The following is a 22,234-nucleotide window of genomic DNA, read 5'->3' on the forward strand; positions in this document are numbered from 1 at the left end:
AGGTGATTCAGGCCACTAACTGATCAAAATGGGATCAAAAAAGGATTATAAAATTATCCACATACATTACAGAGTTGGTTTTCCTTTCTTTGCAGTAGGATTAGTAGCCACTGCCAGGCCAGGGAGTCTCAGACTCCCCCCCTGCCCCCAAAGAATTAAGCAAGTGTCATTTCATCTCCAGCTTTAGGGCTCGCACACAGAACACCTCAGTTAGTAGCTACTGAAGTTTCCTGCCAACATGGCTGTAAAACCTGCCCTGATGAACAATTTACAGAGGCTGCTGTGAGGGTCCCTTGATACCAGACAGTTCAGTAAAAGTAGGCCTCAGAGTAGGCCCTAACAGGCCCACTTTGTGTAATCTTTAAACAGAATCAATTTTCCTTTCAGTAATTTTCCTTTCAGCTAAAATAACTGCACTTTCTGAAGCTAATTGCATGTTTTGCAGTGTCTTCTTCTGGGACTGATAATGCTTAAAGTTATATCCATCACTGACTGCTGCTTGTGCTTATTCTTAGAGAATCCAAGGTCTCTGTTAAATTCCTCACTAATTACAAAGAAGGGCCAGAGATAAACAAGACTGCAAACAACATCTTTGTAGCGTCTTAAATGACTTGATTCACGACTCTGGCACCAGGAGAAGAGATAAATCCTGTAAGAACTAGAACAGAATCTTTTCCTTGGAGCCACCTGCATGTGCCAACAGAAAGGCATCAACCACGCTTGTGCAGAAGCGGAGTTATACAGCGGACAGCGTAACTATGGGGGGATTACGACCAGTAGAGACCTCCAGAGCCCACCCAAGACCCCTTCCCCAATTTAATACACATGTGTAAAGACATTACATAATGTATTAGCATATGCATAAGGTTTCTTGGAATAGGCGGGCTTTTCTCAGTAATTGTATGAATACTCGTTTTTCTATAATGTATATAATGAGTGTGCTTTTGTCCCTCAGTGTGCATGCTAGGAGGAGAGATCCCCCATGCACCCAGAGCTGCAATAAACCAATGTTGGCTTTCTAAACTATCATTTGGTTTAGAGAGTTTTCTTGCTCACTATTTTCCAGTAACACTGTGGCTCTCACGTAAATATGCCTGCTGCACAAGGCTTTCTGATGGGAAGATTAAGAACAGCTATTTCCTTTTGCTCCTACAGTTCACACTTCTCTGTCTGGTAGGGACCACTCTCAAATTCTTATCATTAAAATGCAAGATACACATATGCAAGCATAAAACTAAAAAAAAAAAAAGCCAGTAATCATCTAGTTATGAAAAGTTTATTTCAAGTCTAATGGAATGCTGTGTTACTCTTTTTCAAGTGAAAAAGAGCTGTGCAGGTCACCAAATGGGCTAAGAAGTAACAGGAAAGTTTTTCTTATCTAGAGATTAACAGAACCAAAAGCCTTATGCTCATTGTTACTACATATTTTTCTAGCTTAATTACTAGCAAAGCCTTATTCTTTAAACAACTTCTAAAAAAACTACCGTATACATGCTGATTAAGACCAAAACCAAACAGTGATTACTAAATCAAACCCAGCTGATATTTTATGTTTCTAAAAGAAGATTCACCTATATCACAATTACTTGTCTGATGGATATCAACCTCTTTTGGTACTGAAACCTTCATTGCCTCTCGTCAAAATGAGGTTAATAGCAAACCCCAGAACGATTCACTTTCCAAACTGCTTACTTTGAGTCCTAACTCAACCTTATTCATGCAGACAGACTGAAATTTAAGACATCTAGACAAACAGAATGAATAATGCATGCTTTGACAAACTTTTACTAGCATGGACATGGGGCAGATGCATAATCTGGAGATCCTCCCAACAAATGGTAGTAAGATCTTTATTGCACACTAATCAACACACATTCCACACACATCATTTATGCCACAGGAAAATGAGTTTATTATTATCTTGGAGCAATCAAGAAATAGATTCTGACATCTCTTTTTGTTAACAAACAATGCAGTAAGAACACATGTAGATAACAGTGTGGTACAAAAGGTCTTATCTATCTTGGACTACATGCAGGACCTGAAGGAGAGATCTCATCAATCAAGGAAGATTAATATAAGATAAAGTGCTGGGAGTTCAGGAATCACTGGAGGATCTCGTAGATATAGCCTTCATATAGCAGGGGAGGGAGTAAAGGATGGGGGCAAAAGATAACGATAACATTTCTTAATGGTATGAATTAGAAACAAATTAAATACCTTCTTTGGGATGGCTGCATTAAAGCTGAAACTTTGTCATCAAAGAACTTCTTCATAGCAAATCTGTCTAGAGCCTGATCAGCACTGACAAAACAGAGACACAGATACCATGTTATTCCAGTTCAGGGTTACCTTGGAAATTCAGCAGGTTACTGCTTGAAATATGCCAAAATATTTGGAAGGAAAAAGAAGCAAAGGAAGGAAAAAGAAAAGAAAGAAGCACCTAACTGGCAACTCTGGCACTTACAGGTCAGACAAGAATGTTTTTTTCCACTGACACCTCCTCATTCCACACCTTAAGGCAGTTTCTTTCCTGAGGCAAAGCACCTTCTCTCTTATTAAATTAACTGGATCACATATTTCCAACGTGAATATGTTAAAGTCATAATGCAATAAAAGCCAAGCAGCTCAGGCTGCAAAAGAAGGATACTGCCATCATTTCATGAGAGTGCCACTGGGGAGTTCTCTCTGCGAAATACAAATTTATTCTCTTTTTTAAAAAGCAACAAAACATTATGGGGATTAAAACCACTGCCTAGATCTGACTGTAGTGCAGTACATGAGATGGAAAGGATGCTGGGCTAGAGGATCATTTAAGCAGTCAAATAATTCATTCAGTCTTTGCTTCCTGTGCCCTGAACAACCAAGGGAGAGAATGTTTAAAATAAAAGTGTCAGTCTTCGAAAAAGAAATATTTTGCATCAGACAACCACAAACTCTTCAAATGCACAATTAAGGAACAACATATTCAGAAAAATACATTTTCTTCCATTGTCTATCCAGAATGGCTCTGATGTGGGTCTTCTGCATCTGTGTGGAAGAAGGCAAGAGGGTATAGAAAAAAGAAATAAGAAGTGCCAAAAATCAGTAAGAATGCTGTTAATCTCATATGCCAAGGAACACGCTATGCTGATTCTGTTGTATCGATATCAGATAAAAACAATGTGTCTCTTAACAGATGTAGCTGACAGTGTTAATTAACATCAGGACAGTAAAAAAAAGGCAGAAGTTTCAAAATAATTAAGACTCTGAAATCTCAAATTTTTATTCTACACCTAGTTCAACTTAAATGAGTTCCAAGGAAAAAAACGTGCAAAGTATACATATGCATATCAGGCTAAAAATGGGATTCATACCTTTTCCAAAAATTAATCAGAAGTTACCGACTGTCTTGACAGGGTGCTGGATCAGGCTGTAAAGTCATGCCTTTTCTTCATGGATGTTAAAGATTACACAGTGTGTGCTTAGAATATCCTTGACTCAAAAACTCTCTTCTTCATCCAACCCATCATACATCTTCACCCACACTATCACCCAGATTTTAGGGAACCCACTCGTAGCTGGCCAAAGATTGCTAGTACTTTACTTGTTAAAATAGAGTTTACCAACTATTACTAAGAGCTCTGTTTGCCCTCATTAAATTTGACAGCACATTATTCCTTCCTAAATGAGAAAATCAGATATTTATAACACATAACCAATAGGGGTTTGCATCGTAAAGACTTTTTAACTAAGCCTAGATTTTTTGGCATGTGCATGCAAGTAATTGGGAACTTTGTTCCAAGGTACCACCTTTAAGCATGACACAATATTGCAACACTGAGATCACAACACAGGACTGTACTATCCTCACTTGACAAATTCTGTCGCTCACAATACTTCTCAACAAAGTATTATAAAACTGTGGGAATCACTGTCCCAATTACTAGAAGATATATGTATTTATTTTTTATTATATGTATTTATTTTTTCAGCACATATTGGTGCGTATAATGCACTTAATTTCTTAGTCCACAATTACCTGTCGATCAGGCTTACCAGAGATGGTATCGTTATATAAAAATGGTTTCTTGCACATTTCTTCATCTCAGAAGCCCCTTTCGATAATTTTCCCACAGATTCACTGAATATCTCAGATTAGAAGGGACCTTAGGATGCCACCTAGTCCAACCTCCTGCTGAAAGCAGGACCACTACAACACTCTGTCATGAAAGCAGGCTGTTTTAAGACATGCTCCAAGACTCCTTGAGAAGAAAACCTGACAAAACTTAACTGACAAACAGTAAGCTGACAGTACTACAATTAAAAGGCATCTTTTTCTGATATTTTCTTAATTGTAAAAAAACACACAATATGCATTATTCAAAACTTACCTTGCAGAAACATTGGTGAAGTGCATATATGATGATATGACTACGCCTATCCTTCCTTTACCTCCCTGTATTAGGAAAAAGGGAATGATAACTTATTTAATTTATTACATTATTGGGCATTATTTTATTTAAGACTCATACTAAACAAAACTTTAAGACAGGAGATTCAGGGAGTCCTTTTGCTCCTGCATCTCCTGTGTTGTTGGAAAGGTGGTAATGCTGGGCAGCAGCTTGTCTCCCTATGCAAGCTGGCTGACAAGTGACAGAAAAAACAGTAAGCAGGATTTCCATGTGTGCGCCTGTCGAGTCTTACTGACTGAGAGGAAATTATCTTAAAAAAAAAATCTTGACCAGGAGTAGAAACATTGTATCAACTATTCTAATTTTATATTACTTTTTCTGGAGATCATTCAAGACAAGTCTAGACAATGTTGCAATTTTTGGCACAAGTGCTATACTGTACCTATTTTGGAAAGCATATGAGTTTCCGACAGGTTTGGGCATTTTTACCTCACCAGCACCTGAGATTTGTAACAGCTACTATTTATTTTTCTACGGATAATTTTAAAAATGTTCCAAAATCTTATTAAATAATTTACATGACATAAATTCAGTACAATTTACCAAGCGGTAATTCTCACAGATTTCACAACAATTTCAGTCTCTCAGGTGGTACAAGTAACTCTATCTGTCTTCGTGGTTGGAAACTTTAAAGTCACTACCAAAAGGCATTAATCAACAACATGCATTACCAATTTGTATATAAAATACCCAGGAATACTTTGCCCCCTTTTCTTTTGTGCCACGTATGGGCCATTCTCCTGGCTGCACTCCTGCAACTCGTACGAATTCATACAGTCATGGCATCCTGCCTGCAAGAAATTCAGGACTGGGGACTATGCAACCTGACTTGAAGAGACACTTTGGCCCCATTATCACGCTCATTCTGTTTAGAGTAACATCTGCCAGTGATACAGAGACAGATCTGCTTTAAGTGTCACCAGCAAACTCAGTTCTGAATTCATTTGATCTGTATTTAAGCCATTTCTCTTCATTGTAGGCAATCAAGAAGCAATGCTGCGCAACGGTAGCTTTGCTGTAAGGCACTGCAATGATGCTGGCAGTTAGAACCTGTCAGAAGTACCCAGGAGGTACTTAATGCCCTTATTTCCTACAACCGTATGACAGTCTAAAGGGATGATCTGTGGTATGTTGCCTATCCTTACCTTGCAACAAAATCCATGAATCACAGAATCACAGAATGTTAGGGATTGGAAGGGACTTCGAAAGATCATCTAGTCCAATCCCCCTGCCGGAGCAGGATTACCTAGATCATGTCACACACGAACACGTCCAGGAGGGTTTTGAATGTCTCCAGAGAAGGAGACTCCACAACCTCTCTGGGCAGCCTGTGCCAGTGTTCGGTTACCCTCACCATAAAGGAGTTTTTCCTCATATTTATGTGGAACCTCCTGTGTTCCAGCTTGCACCCATTGCCCCTTGTCCTGTCAATGGATGTCACTGAGAAGAGCCTGGCTCCATCCTCATGACACTTGCCCTTTACATATTTATAAACATTAATGAGGTCACCCCTCAGTCTCCTCTTCTCCAGGCTAAAGAGACCCAGCTCCCTCAGCCTCTCCTCAGAAGGGAGATGTTCCACTCCCTTAATCATCTTCGTGGCTCTGCGCTGGACTCTCTCTAGCAGTTCCCTGTCCTTCTTGAACTGAGGGGCCCAGAACTGGACACAATATTCCAGATGCGGCCTCACCAGGGCAGAGTAGAGGGGGAGAAGAACCTCTCTTGACCTGCTAACCACACCCCTTCTAATACACCCCAGGATGCCAGAATGTCACAGAACATGAAGAGCTTCTAAAGAGTTTGCTATTGAGCTGGAAAAACCTCAAGCTTCTAAATACCGTCACAGAAGTAGCACTGACCTTTGAAGGAAATGAACTAACTGCATGCTATACCCAGAGCAAAGGCTAGAACCTTAGTTGTTATAAAAAGCAATATATAACAAGCATGCAAGGTCAGTGGACTTAAGCTTACTTAAATCAAGTGAAGATTTGCCGCGTTGTTTCCAACATCGAAAACAGATCAAACTTCTTTATTTTTTTAAAATGAGTAAGAATGAAGGACAAGGTTTTTGAAAATTAATACAAATTGATGCATATACACAAAGCTCACTTACCCTGCAATGGATCACCACCACATGTTGAGGATCACTGTTCAACCATGACTCCATAGCCTTGCAGATGGTGCACACCTTATCGAGAGGAGGAGCATGGAGATCAGGCCACCCCACATCCATAATCTGCAATTAGACAAGTAACATTCACAAGAGACACCTTGACCCTAATACTACATATTAAAATTTGGCTTCAATTACTCGTGATGGTGAAGAGTCTCCATATTTTTTCCAACCCCAGATAATCACATCACTCAAATGCCATGATGCAACTAAAATATACTTAAAGGTCTCTTAAGGGGAAAAAGGGGATTTGTTTGGGTTTTTTTTAAGATACTAGTACTTCTATAAAAACAAAAAAACAAACAAACAAAACCAAACTCCTCCCAGAATCCACCAAACACTCACAATGACAACATTTCCAAAGATCTTGATTTCTTAAAGGATTTTCAATTAGAAATTCAGGCATTTTAGAATAGTAAAATATTTAGAAGGTCAAAATTAGATCAAAGAATGTTAACTGCACTGGTCCACTATTTTGTGATTTTTTTTTAAATTTAATTTGCAATTTATTTCCTTCATATGCAACAGATATGCCATCTCAAAATTTTGTTCATATTTTCTATTCAACTTTATAGTCATTATATAATACAACCTAATAATTCAACCTATTATTATTACATGCATATTTAACCCTAGCAAACCAGTAACCATGAACAACTTAAATCCTTCATGATCAATAAAGCACTCAAAATGTCAAAATTAAGAGTTCTTTTAATATTTTCCTCAGGTAGCATGTGTATCTGTAAATCTACTGCTATAAATATACATATGTGCTACTCCAGCCTTATAACAGCTGAAGGATACCAATACCTTTGGGTTAAGCTTGGCAAGGTCATATCTCTTTTCAGAGAGGTTTAACACCTGTTGGGAAAGAAAGAAAAAAATATCAACCATCAAGACTTCATAATTTATGTAGAGTAAATAGCTGTATTTGAAACACATGATAATTACAGGAAACTACAGTAGTAAGGCTTCAGGTTTGCCTACTGTTTTACTAAACTAAATTAACACTTGAAGTCAGGTAGCACTAGCAAATATAGTTTAGGTATTCAGTTATTATATGATGAAACTAAAGATGGAACTAAATGCGCATTTTGAAAAAGGACAATTAGAATTGCTTAATAGTGCTTAATAAGGAACAGTTAAAAAGACAGACTGCTAAATGAACATAAAGAAAAATAAAAATAAAGCAGTGTATACAAGTATATCTGACTCTTTCATGAGGAAGTACTTTAAATCAGTATCAATAAATAACAAAAAGCTGAAATATCAATACTCAACAACCGGAAAAATGCTACTGAGGCAGATTCTCTTCCATAGTGTGGCTATTTCACATTACAATGAGTTAAGTAGAGATGACATTCATAGTAATTTGGAAAGTCTCGTTACATCGCCAGAACGAGATAAACAGACCATAAATATGAGAAACAGTAAATATGAGAAAAGTTCAATATACAGTTTACTACTACCCAGGGACCATTTAAGAACCCTTTTCTAAAGTGTCCCATCCCATTTGGCATTAACCAGCACTCTCATCAGCAGTCTCAGCAAAGAAGCCAAGAACTGAACAGGCTAAAGAAACTATATCATTTTGCTTCTAGAAGCTGGTGCCTGCTGCTCACTGAAGTGGTACTTAAGTTGAACGTGCAACCCCATCATGGACACAGTAGAAGCAGGAAGAAACTACACCATCTTTAGGAAAAATTACACTTTTTGAACGAGAAATTCATCCAGAGAAAGAATAAATCCCCAAACTAACAAGGTACCCAAGAAAAGAGCTTCTATTTTAAGCTGCATAAGGTTCTGGAATCACACGTGATATTGACCATGAAGGGTACACACCATTTTCACTGACCTCAAACCCCAAAAGTAAGTATAAAATATCTTTATATGATGCGGAACATGGTCTTTATTCCAATATACTGTTTGCATTTTGAACAGATTACTGCTGAAGAGCTAAATGGTAATCAAAAATTCATACGTGCATCGTCCATATTATTTTGGATCAGGAAGATGTATCAACAATTACAATTAAGACTACAGTTATTCTTCCAGAAATACCAACTGTAATGTAACTGGTATTAAACCACAATTGTCTTATACAAATGACTCACAAAAATTTCTGTAATTTTCTATCAGTCTTAACATTTGCAAAACAGTTTAGTAGAGAGTTGTATTTCTCAGTACAGAATTCTTAAAATTAGTGTCAAAGCTATGTGATGAGATCAATTTCCTAAAATTTTCCACAGGAAAAAAAAAGTTCTATCTGGTGAGAACTTTTTTTTATTCATCTTTCTTGCTGTATTCATATGTAAGATCAGTTTAATATTCCTGTGCGTCAGGTTATGGCCCTGTTCATGATAGGTATTTGTCACTGCTGGATCAGATGCCAAACTCAAAGATGCTGTTGTACCCAAGCCCCTGTCAAGCTATAAAGTAGATCAAACTGAGACACCCCAGGAGTCCTATCTGTGCAGAATAGAGACCAGAAGGTACAGGAACCAATATTTCACACACAACAACAAAACAAGAGGTCACAGAAGTCTTTGAAGAGAAGCATATGCTATAAACACATGTCACTGGAAGAATAACTGCATCCTTTTTAGCCCCTTTTTCGCATATCCTAGGTCTACTTACTTATATTTTGGTACAAGAAAGAGAAGCATTAGCCTTTAATTCCATGAAACGTAAATTATTTTGCCCTACATTTTAGGATCTCATCTCAAGAATAAAAACAAAGTAGGATAAAACAAGTGGGGAAACCCTTCCTTCTTATACATAGAAAAGAGGAAACATTCTCCTCCCCCTTCCCATATGATTTAATCCTGAACTTGGAAGTAACTTGTACTATTAAGATAATATTCATTCTCTCACTTTGCTGAATGCTCAGCAACACTACAGAACAAAAATAAGTCGACCTTTTAGCTGGAGAAGAGACCTTTATGAAGATACTGAGGGGTCTTAGATTTGATCTGCTCCTTAATCAGCATAAATATAAAATCTCATGCCAAAGAACAGACACAAATAGCATGTAGCTGACAATTTTGGAAAGTGAAAGAGGTACTGTGGTCATACAACACAAAGTACTGACTGGGGAACAATTCACCAGCCTACAGCCCATTCCGTTAAGGAGAAGAGACTGGGAGAGCAGGCAGGCAAAACTCTTCTTGCTTGCTGAAAACAGTGGTAGCCTTGTGTTGAGTAAAGAGCAGGGCAAAGAGGAAGGCGGCCAGAATATGACATAAGCTAAAACTAACAAATAGTTCCAACTAGTAAAGCAACTTTATATATTTGCTTACAATTTGTTTTCCTATAGAAAACTAAACAGCAGGGAAAAATGCATCTAAATCAAGTTAATGAGAAAGAGTTGGACCGAACACACCAACAGCAACCCTACTTTCATATGTTGTTTCACAACATATAGCAGAGACAGCCAAGACACAATGGTGAGAGACCATCAGATATCCAGCTGAGGACTCAGATGTAGCTGACTGCTAGAAAAAAAAACCCACACTCCAAACATTGCAGGGTGTGTATCTTTTAAAAGCATGCTTTGGACAATGAAAATGCTCAGTGCAATTACTCTACAGCATTTGACTATGTGCTATCACAACAGAGACTGCAGTGCTTCCAGCAGAAAAATGCTTTTAATATCTGTCCTTGCCTAACTTCTTAGAACACTACTGAAATTCTTGCTCTTGCTTGCAAAGCTGTGAAGGTGGACCAGAGTTTAGATGAGTGACTTTTAGTTTATAATGGTATATGTGGACCTACAAGTGGTCTTCCTGAAGGACAGGAGATGATGTATCACAAAAGACTGATCCTACACATACCAAGTAATTATCTCCATGTTTGGATTTGAGCATTCGGGTTACATCTTGTAGATTGTGGAAGTAAGTTTCCTCAGAACAGCTGGCAGGGAAGGATACAGCAATGATCCGCTCTGTGATGTAGGTGAGGTCAAGTTCATAGCCTTCCTCCATAATGTGATCAAAGTCTGCACTTCTGTGAACAAATTAAGATGTGGCAGTTCAGAGCAAAGCATCAGAGAACAAACATAGGATATTAATAAGAAGAAACAGCAACTTGGACTCATACAGTCAAGCATCTGATGTTTCCAATATTTTCATTATAATTACAACTTACTAAATGCCTACAGAGCTCAAATTATTCAGTTCACAAATGGGGTTAGCCAAACATCAGAGTTCTTCACGTCAAAACTACAGTGAAAAAATCTCTGCAACAAATAACGTAGAAAAGCAGTAAAATGAATACAAGCAACTTTGACAAACACTAGTGCAACAAATTGGGGAGTTAAATAGAAAACGTATAGGTCCTTATGTCTGCACAAACCTCTGTAGAATTTTGCAAATGCTTTACAAATTGGTAGATTCACCAGTGATGCGTAAAACGTTGCAGATAGAGATAGATACCACCTTGAAATCTGCTTTGAGTAACACTGAAGTGAATCCAAAACCAGTCCCCAAACTGCAATAGACACCGATGTAATGCAGTTAATCTCACAGATTAGTCTACAGATACTGTTTACCCTAACTTCTTCTTTTCCAGGTTGAGGGCACAACCAGGTACCTTACCTTGTCCTTCTTAACAGAATAATCACAAGATTACAGTCATGAAGTTAGAAATAAGCTCAGCAAATATGCCCAGTTGTTTTCTCAGACAGGGACTGTAAAAAGGGTCCTTGCATAGCAGGACATGTCTTGCAGAAGACAACTCACAGAAATCGCAACCACAAATAACAAAACCTAAACCCACCACAGCATTATGTGAACACTACTACACAAAATATGAAAGAAATACTTGCCGTGATCCTTTGTCACAACTGAAAGAGGAGTTCTTTGAAGCACTGCTGGAATTCTGGAACAAAGAAAGTAGAGCGGTCAATCCATTACCTTCCTTGCTGACACTGATATTAATATTCCTGCCTTTCTTCCCCTCATTTATTATGTCCATATATCAACAACAGGATAAGAGAGTATCATTGCCTTATGTTTTGACTGCAAACACTGTGGTTATGGCCAGGTTATGTCCAACTCTTCAGACAGACTCACTACTACCTCTCCCACTCACTACTGCCAGAGAAGGACTGGTTGTCTTTTGGGTTCTTCTTGGTAACTCACATTAAGATTAGAGAAAACACTCAAGGGACTTGTGAAAAGATGGAGCTTGAATTTCTGTACAAACCTGCAAAAGTAAGTTCCTCTCAAGTAATTATCTTATGACAATATTGAAAAATATACTCAATTTATTCCAGTATCACAGTCCTGGGAGTTTAAATAGAAGCCTGAGCTGTAATGGTTTTGCTTTATGAGAATTTAGCATGTGTCTTTTGTAGTTCCGTTTGTTCAGCGATGGTAACAATGCACTAAAAAGGGTCAAAATGTTCTACCCCATGAACCTAAGAGGACATGGCCTCGGGCTTCACCAGGGGAGGTTCAGGTTGGACATTAGGAGGCATTTCTTCTTGGAAGGGGTCGTTGGACACTGGAATGGGCTGCCCAGGGAGGTGGTGGAGTCACCATCTCTGGATGTGTTTAAGAAAAGACTGGACGTGACACTTGGTGCCATGGTCTAGTTGACATGGTGGTGTCAGGGCAATGGTTGGACTCGATGATCCCAGAGGTTTCTTCGAACCTGGTTGATTCTGTGATTCTGTAATAGAATTTCTCTCACCTAATTTTAGCTGTCTCAGAATTAAGCTCCAGTGTGATAGTCACCCAAGATCTCTGTAAGTAATGGAGAGAAACAGAGACATCTAGAGGAGGCAGCATCCCTTCCTGCCGGGACAGGCTTTTAGAAAAAGACAGCTATTACTATACTAACATTAAAAAAAAAAAGAAAATTACTTTGCATTTAGATGTATCTTTTTATACAGAAAATCAGAAGTTCAATTTAATATCATGCATCAGTAACCGCATAAGAGAAAGAGTATTCACTCATTTTCCTGCCCTGAATTTATACTTACTATACAAAAAAAAATGCACAGAAAAGCTTATTTAGATGAAGGGTAAGAGCTGGAAAGCTGATAAACCCTATCTACTTTGGCTTCACACATGACAAATATTCCCAAAGCAAATGAATTGTGTTCGAATGGAAGAGGCCTTAGAACTTTCCATACAGTGACATTGTGTATCAAAATCTGTGAATGGCTGGGACGCACACCTTCCTGACCTCCGAGGAACGGCTGAGGGAGCTGGGGTTGTTTAGCCTGGAGAAGAGGAGGCTCAGAGGTGACCTTATTGCAGTCTACAACTACCTGAAGGGAGGTTGTAGTGAAGTGGGAGTCAGCCTCTTCTCCTGGGCAACTAGCGATAGGACAAGAGGACACAGCCTCAAGCTTCGCCAGGGGAGGTTCAGGTTGGACATTAGGAAGAATTTATTCTCAGCAAGGGTCATTAGACATTGGAATGGGCTGCCCAGGGAGGTGGTGGAGTCACCATCTCTGGATGTGTTTAAGAAAAGACTGGACATGGCACTTAGTGCCATGGTCTAGTTGACAGGGTGGTGTCAGGGCAATGGTTGGACTCGATGATCCCAGAGGTCTCTTCCAACCTGGTTGATTCTGTGATTCTGTAATCCACACAAGCATGCAAGTGGAATGTTTCCTTCCAGAATTTCTGGAAATGAGCTGTTCTGGCAAATTTTGAAGCACACCTGATGGCATAAGGTGCACCTCACCCAAGTGCCTGGTCCCAGTTCCACTACTTCCTGTCTTTACTTAGACAGCAGAAAATGAGGAAAGTTCACGGTATTTTCAGCTCCTTTTTACTCAATCCTTTCTTAGGATTTTAAAGGCTGTAGGTAATACACCATGGGTGCCAAAACAAGTAAATAACTAATAACTGAAATTCAAGAAAAAGCTTTTGGCATTGTTTTTATAACTAGAAAGCAGTTAGTGGAACATGCCTCTCTCTCCACTTCCTTGGTCTCCGTTGGTCACACAGATGTATCCATTGCTTAAGGAGTACTTCCACCATTTTAAAATCAATTTTATGACTAAACATCCATGTAACCTGAATAATCAGTTACTTATTTTCTTACCAGAGAGGAAGAAAAAAATCATGCTCTACTGCACACTGTTGTAGCATATAATGTAGTAGCATGCAGCGTATAAGCATATGAACAATAACATAATGCAAACCACTAGCAGAAAAAAAACCCTGTTAGCGAGATCTGTATTTACCGTATGCACGCCAGGTCACCTACTGAAATGCACAGTACTATATACCCTTTCCTGCTCTCTCTGTACAAAAATGGATAATCCTTAAAACTCCCACAATTCAACAGCTCGTAGAACTTAAAATTTAAATTACCAGTGCTGTTTGAAAAGAAATTTTCTTCAAGTACCTATAATACAGTTTAAAACTCTGCCTGATTAGTTGCACATATAAAAATATATCAGTTTAAAAGGACTCTTCTGAAATCTCGTGTGGGTATCACATTTCATTGCGTGGTCTCAAACAGCTGCAATACCCTTCAGTCTGTCTGTCATTATGGGTATGCTTTCATACAAATTCTGGACAGCTCCCAAAATCAACACAACCCTACCAGCTTCAAAAGATACTTTGATTCAGACCATTAAACTTCCCATTGCCTATCTATGGTGCACCAAGCTACTAAATTTTACTTAACCCTTCATAAGGTCAAGATCACCTTGTACATTATATGTTGACTACCATCAATGACTTGTTGGCAAAATGGACAGTCAAAGACACACCTCCATTTTTCTGCATGTCTAGATTATCAGAGAATCACAGAATTAACCAGGTTGGAAGAGACCTCTGGGATCATCGAGTCCAACCGTTGCCCTGACACCACCACGGCAACTAGACCATGGCACTAAGTGCCATGTCCACTCTTTTCTTAAACACCTCCAGAGATGGTGACTCCACCACCTCCCTGGGCCGCCCATTCCAATGGCTAATAACCCTTGCTGAAAAGAAATTCTTCCTAATGTCCAACCTGAACCTTCCCTGGTGAAGCTTGAGGCTGTGTCCTCTTGTCCTATCGCTAGTTGCCCGGGAGAAGAGGCCGACTCCCACTTCACTACAGCCTCCCTTCAGGTAGTTGTAGACTGCAATAAGCTCACCTCTGAGCCTCCTCTTCTCCAGGCTAAACAACACCAGCTCCCTCAGCCGTTCCTCGGAGGTCAGACCCTCCAGACCCTTCACCAGCTTGGTCGCCCTCCTCTGGACTTGCTCCAACACCTCAACATCTTTCTTGAAGTGCAGGGCCCAGAACTGGACACAGGATTCAAGCTGCGGCCTCACCAGTGCCGAGTACAGAGGGACGATCACTTCCCTGGACTGGCTGGCTACACTGTTCCTAATAGAGGCCAGGATGCCATTGGCCTTCTTGGCCACCTGGGCACACTGCTGGCTCATGTTTAGCCGGCTGTCGATCAGCACCCCCAGGACTCTTTCCACCGGGCCGCTTTCTAACCACTCTTCCCCCAGCTTGTAGCGCTGCATGGGGCTGTTGTGGCCAAAGTGTAAGACCCGGCACTTACACTTCAGCCACAACAGTCCCTTCACAATTATAGTCACTTCCTCCTCTCTTCCATGGCTTAATTATCTTGTAGCTACTGATGCATTTTTTTTCTTCAGTTTTTACTATCTGTTTACTAATTATCAATTACTACACCACTAACTTTTCCCCTCACAGCTAAAATATTTAGCGAAATCCAACAAAGGTATAATACATTACTTACTACAGAGGCAAAATGGTTAGTGAAAAAGCTTTTTAAAGGTTTGATAAAACACATATCATATACGCACACATCCCTACAACATGTTCTCAAACACACGAAAAAGCTGTCGCAGCATTTCTCACAACAGGCAATCTGTAAACGTGAGCCGTATCTTACCACGCTTCTGACTGAATTCAGGTTTAATAGTCAATTAAAACCAATCTCGAACTTCTGTGACTGCCTCTCTTTTTCCAACATTTCTATGTGGTTTCAGGGTCATTTCACTGACAAGACGGGATTCTTCTTCATTCTGGACCAAGTCATACACACCTACCAGCAGAATACAAGTTTCACCAAGTACAGGATAGAATGGCACAGAGCAGACTATCCATAAAGGCAAATCATCTCGATCCAAGTAAAAATCCCCGCTTATTTTCTGCCTTGCTGCACACTGGAGGGATAATGGCAAAACAAAAAGCAATGGCTGAAAATGGAGTGTTTAACCACACGTGGCTAAAAATTGAGAGACTTGTAACTAGGACAGATCCAGTGGAACCAGCACTTATTTTGTTGCCAGTAGGACAGACTCCTCTGAGATTATTCTTCCTTGAGCTTCTCCCCATGATTCTTGCTCACCTGCTTCCCTGGGGCTGCCTGGCAATGCAGACAGTACAACCAGTCATTTGAAAAGCAGAGTTTTGAAAAAAGACAACACCTCCCATTTACCTATTCATTCAGTTTTAAGGAATGTTTATATCCCAAACAAACAGATCAACCCCAAACAATAACACATAAAAGTTATTCCTATGTAAACAAGTGCAAAGAGCCTTTTGGTCAGACTAATTTTCTGCAGTTGTAGGAAAGCCAGCAGGGGGAAGCAATTGCTTCTCAAAAGACAACTGTCTTCCCTCCAGCTACAGAATGATAATAATGAGCAAAATCATTGCGTACAAGGTACCGCATCACTGCCCTTTTCCAGTGAAAACTCAAGTCACACAGAATCACACAAAATCAACCAGGCTGGAAGAGACCTCTGGGATCATCGAGTCCAACCATTGCCCTGACACCACCCTGTCAACTAGACCATGGCACTAAGTGCCATGTCCAGTCTTTTCTTAAACACATCCAGAGATGGTGACTCCACCACCTCCCTGGGCAGCCCATTCCAATGTCTAATAACCCTTTCTGAAAAGAAATTCTTCCTAATGTCCAACCTGAACCTCCCCTGGCAAAGCTTGAGGCTGTGTCCTCTTGTCCTAGCGCTAGCTGCCCGGGAGAAGAGGCCAACTCCCACTTCACTACAACCTCCCTTCAGGTAGTTGTAGACTGCAATAAGGTCACCTCTGAGCCTCCTCTTCTCCAGGCTAAACACCAGCTCCCTCAGCCGTTCCTCAGAGGTCAGACCCTCCAGACCCTTCACCAGCTTGGTCGCCCTCCTCTGGACTCGCTCCAGCACCTCAACATCTTTCTTGAAGTGCGGGGCCCAGAACAGGATTCAAGGTGCGGCCTCACCAGTGCCGAATACAGAGGGACGATCACTTCCCTAGACCGGCTGGCTACACTATTCCTAATAGAGGCCAGAATGCCAGGCTCTTTTACCATCTTTGGCTCCTGCATCTAGTCCTGGGCACACTGCAGAGCTTGCTATCCCAACTTTCTCAAAAATGCAGTCTTCAGACAAGAGCATCACAGAGTCCAGTACAGCCTAGGCATGATACAGAAGCTAAGAAACAGGCCCACATTTAATTCTACATCATTTTCACCGGGTCACAACAGTGACCAGAAGGTAAGTTTCCCAGCACAGCCTGCAGTCAATGGAAGTGTAGGACGTGGGCAAGACAGAAATTAAGGCACAGCTTGGACAGAACAGGCTTTTGAGATCAGTCTTGTTTATTCACCTTCCTCTGACACCAAAGAGGGTGAACCTGCCTATGGATTACCCGGTCTGCCTCAAATAGCAAGCTTGTGCTGTCCCAGGCAGCAAGCTGCATCTCATACATGTAGAATCTCTCTTCCAGTCTCTCTCCACAGCTTCAGAGCAAAAACATGACACAGGCATAGTACAGGCCATCCAACACAGTGCGGCACTGAGGTGGCATTGAGACACCTTCTGCACTAGTCCAGAAACAGAAGGAATCACAGAATCAACCAGGTTGGAAGAGACCTCTGGGATCATTAAGTCCAACCGTTGCCCTGACACCACCATGTCAACTAGACCATGGCACTAAGTGCCATGTCCAGTCTTTTCTTAAACACCTCCAGAGATGGAGACTCCACCACCGAATAAGAAATAACCTCTCTGCTAAGCCTGTATGCCCTTGCCTATGATGAAAGGCTGCCTCTCAAGGAAAGAAATGGGGACAATGAAGTAAAAAATAATGCTTGGGGAAAAAAAAAAAACTACAACATATCTGTAAAAAAAGTGTCTCTCAGTAATATTATCATCCTCAACCTTTCCAAGAACTGAATACGGAAACTTGGGTTACAGCTAGTAGGCTTACACACATCATAGGCTAAAGTCCTCTGTAGTAGAGCTTCAGAGACCAGAAAAAACACAGAAGGAGCAAAGGGAGAAGGGAGATCGGTTTTGCCCCAGATAAATTCATTTGCATTTTGTCAGTACACTGATTTACTATCTTTTATATGACAGCTCTGGGGAAAAAAAAAAAAGTCAAAAATCTAGTATATAAGCTGCTAGTTTCCAACACCAAAGGAAGAGTAGACATGCGAGACACACGTGGGCTTAGAAATACCAGGTGGGATAACGACTTACCCCTTTTGGGACTAGAATCTAATGCAGGCTAAGGAAGCCAAATGAAAAATCATTCAGTAGCCTTTCCCAAGGTCCTGCTGGCATTGAACTATTATATAATAATACAATATCTGCTTAAAAGCGATCTCAGCAGAATAGAAGAACTACTGGTTTCAAGGACCGGGTTGTTTTAAACAGCTGAGACAGCTACACATGAACCATACGCTCCTCTGAGGAACAGCACTGCTGAAAACACATGGCTTCAGGATTTGACACGCATTCATGCAGCTCATCTGTGTCCCTCCTGGGCTCCTTCTTGAATGGGAGCATTAACAAGTGTAAGCATCAGTGAGCAGAAACTACAACTATCTGAAATGTAAATCAGTGAGTAATCTGTGACTTAAAAGTATCAGGACATATTTTGAAAGAATGACATGGATGTATTTGGGATATAAATACTTTATTTGTGCCTATTTTTAACGTTGATAATAAGCACCAGAAAACTTTATTAGCTAATCTGTCATAAAATTACATGCATTTTACACAGCTTTTAAATAGCTTACGAAATTTTTTTCCACATGATTGTTCACCATTCAAACAGCCACAAATAAGAATATGAATAGGGAGACTGATCAGCAGGAGACCTGAATGCATTTTAAGCAAATTTGTGATGGTATTTTCATTCCCCAAGCCATGGACAGGAATCAGAAGAAATTCTCTAACCTATTCGAAGGCAGAGTGTAACAGTTCTATGAACACTAGGGTACTGCAGACAAGACAGGACAATGAACTACACTGATCCTTGGACTGCTCCACCGTGATAATTCATACTGACACAGTAGCTGCTTTTAGAAGCTACAGTGAAACACATGTTTGGATGTCTTGGATGAGAACCAAAATTTGCATAATCTTTTGGCCTCTGGCTTTAGAATAATTCCTAATGTGGAAAACAAAGATTCATGCCTTACGAATACAAATATCTCTATGTTACTGTGTATTTATGCCTGCAGTAAATATTAAAAAAATAATAAAAAAAACTTCTTTGGAGTTGACACTCTGCAGAAGAGATTTATCATTATTTCTACTGCAGCTATGTGTTTGGCTGTACATTTTATTTTTGTTCTGTATACCGTCTTCCATAAAAATAACGATCTGTTCCCCTGTGTACTGTAACAGCAAGAGTCCAGGCAGATGTGCCCCTTGCAAGTAGCAATGTCTGCAGGAATTATAAACCCCAGCTTGCTGTCTCCCTGCCAAAAACTACCCTGACTCTTAGCTGCTGGTAAAGCTCCTCCCATGATTCTTCCCTATAACAGAATCACAGAATCAACCAGGTTGGAAGAGACCTCTGGGATCATCGAGTCCAACCGTTGCCCTGACACCACCCTGGCAACTAGACCATGGCACTAAGTGCCATGTCCAGTCTTTTCTTAAACACATCCAGAGATGGCGACTCCACCACCTCCCTGGGCAGCCCATTCCAATGGCTAATGACCCTTTCTGAAAAGAAATGCTTCCTAATGTCCAACCTGAACCTCCCCTGGCGAAGCTTGAGGCTGTGTCCTCTTCTCCTATCGCTAGTTGCCCGGGAGAAGAGGCCGACTCCCACTCCACTACAACCTCCCTTCAGGTAGTTGTAGACTGCAATAAGGTCACCTCTGAGCCTCCTCTTCTCCAGGCTAAACAACCCCAGCTCCCTCAGCCGTTCCTCGGAGGTCAGACCCTCCAGACCCTTCACCACCTTGGTCGCCCTCCTCTGGACTCGCTCCAACACCTCAACATCTTTCTTGAAGTGCGGGGCCCAGAACTGGACACAGGATTCAAGGTGCGGCCCCACCAGTGCCGAGTACAGAGGGACGATCACTGCCCTAGACCGGCTGGCTACACTATTCTTAATAGAGGCCAGGATGCCATTGGCCTTCTTGGCCACCTGGGCACACTGCTGGCTCATGTTTAGCCGGCTGTCGATCAGCACCCCCAGGTCTCTTTCCTCTAAACAAGTTAACTATAGGGCTTTGTAATCCAGCTTATCTTCATCAAGTTTGTGGGGCTCTTGGCTATGGAATTCCATCTACCAATATGCCAGGGCAACAAGGAACTAACCAGGTCAGGAAGATCACCTTCCAGTTCACTTAGGTTCAGAAAAGCAGCCCTGCTCACACCCTGAAAGTTCCTGGTACAGCTGGGTCTTCTACCCATCCTTTTATCTTCTTTTAAAATATTGAAATTCATAACAGAGAGAAGGCACATAGCAAATTTTTGCTACTAAGGGCTCCTTAGGAGAGGATACTGCATGCATGTAAAGTCCATATTCAAGTGAGAACGAGGCACAATTGATGTTTTACTTCATATACAATTTTACAGATACACATATTCACATTTGGAAAACCATAATATTTCTCAAGCCTTATCTGTACAATGTCTCCAGACCAGGAGTTCACACCGAGCTTCACGAGGTTAGCATCTAGCCCTAACCAGTGCTGTGTAACAGTGTCTCCTGCACACACAGAACAGAAGCCCACCTGCCTGGGTGAGTTAGGGCCATGGCAATGCTCGAACAACTGTGTTCCACTGCAAACCTAGATGGAAACTTACTATGTCTGTATTTAAGTATTACCATGCTAAGCGTTAAGTAAGGAGTTTACCTCAACTGACTACAATTATACATGTGCTCCAGCTCCGATTGTAGCATAGTTTCATAATTACTCCAGAGCTTTGAAACAGCTTCCTGAATGAATACTGTCCACAGGCAATGTAATTAAGCACAACAGACACAGCAGAGTGGAGAAGAGGAGGCTCAGAGGTGACCTTATTGCAGTCTACAACTACCTGAAGGGAGGTTGTAGTGAAGTGGGAGTCGGCCTCTTCTCCCAGGCAACCAGCGATAGGACAAGAGGACACAGCCTCAAGCTTCGCCAGCGGAGGTTCAGGTTGGACATTAGGAAGAATTTCTTCTCAGAAAGGGTCATTAGACATTGGAAGGGGCTGCCCAGGGAGGTGGTGGAGTCACCATCTCTGGATGTGTTTAAGAAAAGACTGGACATGGCACTTAGTGCCATGGTCTAGTTGACAGGGTGGTGTCAGGGCAACGGTTGGACTCGATGATCCCTGAGGTCTCTTCCACCCTGGTTGATTCTGTGATTCCGTGAGTGTAAAGGTTTCTGCATTAATTCACATCTACCACGTTACGAGGCTCTGTAGAAGTCCTGTACATCATGACTCAGCAGCACCTAACGCAAAGTTCCTGTACATGTGTGCTCTACTTCCTAACTCTGTAAAAAGATAGCGATGTCCACAGTGGAAAGAAAAAATGTGGTGGCAGAGGGAAAGACTTCAGATCTCCTCAGTTTCTGTCAGACCTAGCTAAGATGCTAGAAATGAAAACTGAAGCAAACTTTCATCACAAATTGAGCACCCTGTTAACTAACACAAAATTACGTGCGTGCAATTCTTGGATAGAAAGAGACAGAATCACTTCTGCCAGCCTTTAGTTGAAACAAGAAGCCTAATTTATTTCTTTTTAATATGTTAATATTAAGAATAAAATAAGATTGCAGTCCATAGGGGTATGAGGAAGCCCTCTAAATGTAAGAAAATGCACTTCTGACTTCCTGAGTAAGAAAGTGTTATCCATGCCTCAGAGCTATCCCAAACATTAGAATTAAGCTAACAAAATTTTGGTTCTGACCCTACCTAGAATTCAAGCCAAACTCTATTTGTTGATCTTTCACAGAATCAACCAGGTTGGAAGAGACCTCTGGGATCATCGAGTCCAACCATTGCCCTGACACCACCCTGGCAACTAGACCATGGCACTAAGTGCCATGTCCAGGCTTTTCTTAAACACATCCAGAGATGGGGACTCCACCACCTTCCTGGGCAGCCCATTCCAATGTCTAATAACCCTTTCTGAGAAGAAATTCTTCCTAATGTGCAACCTGAACCTCCCCTGGCGAAGCTTGAGGCTGTGTCCTCTTGTCCTATCGCTAGTTGCCCAGGAGAAGAGGCCGACTCCCACTTCACTACAACCTCCCTTCAGGTAGTTCAGATCTTTACACAGCTTTCTTACAAAGCAGTAAGGGCTGACACCAGAAATATTCTATCAGCAGTCACACTGCTAGGAAAAAGCAAGAGAGTTTTTCTTT

At 40.9% G+C, this 22,234-nt stretch overlaps 1 protein-coding gene across 6 annotated transcripts in view; it reads right to left on the bottom strand.

The window, feature by feature from the left end:
* TNS3 (tensin 3) overlaps positions 1-22,234 on the bottom strand; it is a 256,330-nt gene that overhangs the window by 111,788 nt on the left and 122,308 nt on the right. For all 6 annotated transcript variants that reach the window (XM_068395995.1, XM_068395999.1, XM_068395996.1 and 3 more), the window contains 6 exons: positions 11,453-11,505; positions 10,461-10,632; positions 7,438-7,488; positions 6,568-6,690; positions 4,374-4,438; positions 2,221-2,304 (listed from right to left, as the gene is read on the bottom strand). In XM_068395995.1, the coding sequence (XP_068252096.1) occupies positions 2,221-2,304; positions 4,374-4,438; positions 6,568-6,690; positions 7,438-7,488; positions 10,461-10,632; positions 11,453-11,505 (548 nt within the window). The remainder of the gene's footprint in view (positions 1-2,220; positions 2,305-4,373; positions 4,439-6,567; positions 6,691-7,437; positions 7,489-10,460; positions 10,633-11,452; positions 11,506-22,234) is intronic.

The sequence above is a fragment of the Nyctibius grandis genome, chromosome 3 (assembly GCF_013368605.1).
Source record: "Nyctibius grandis isolate bNycGra1 chromosome 3, bNycGra1.pri, whole genome shotgun sequence".
Lineage (NCBI taxonomy): Eukaryota > Metazoa > Chordata > Aves > Nyctibiiformes > Nyctibiidae > Nyctibius > Nyctibius grandis.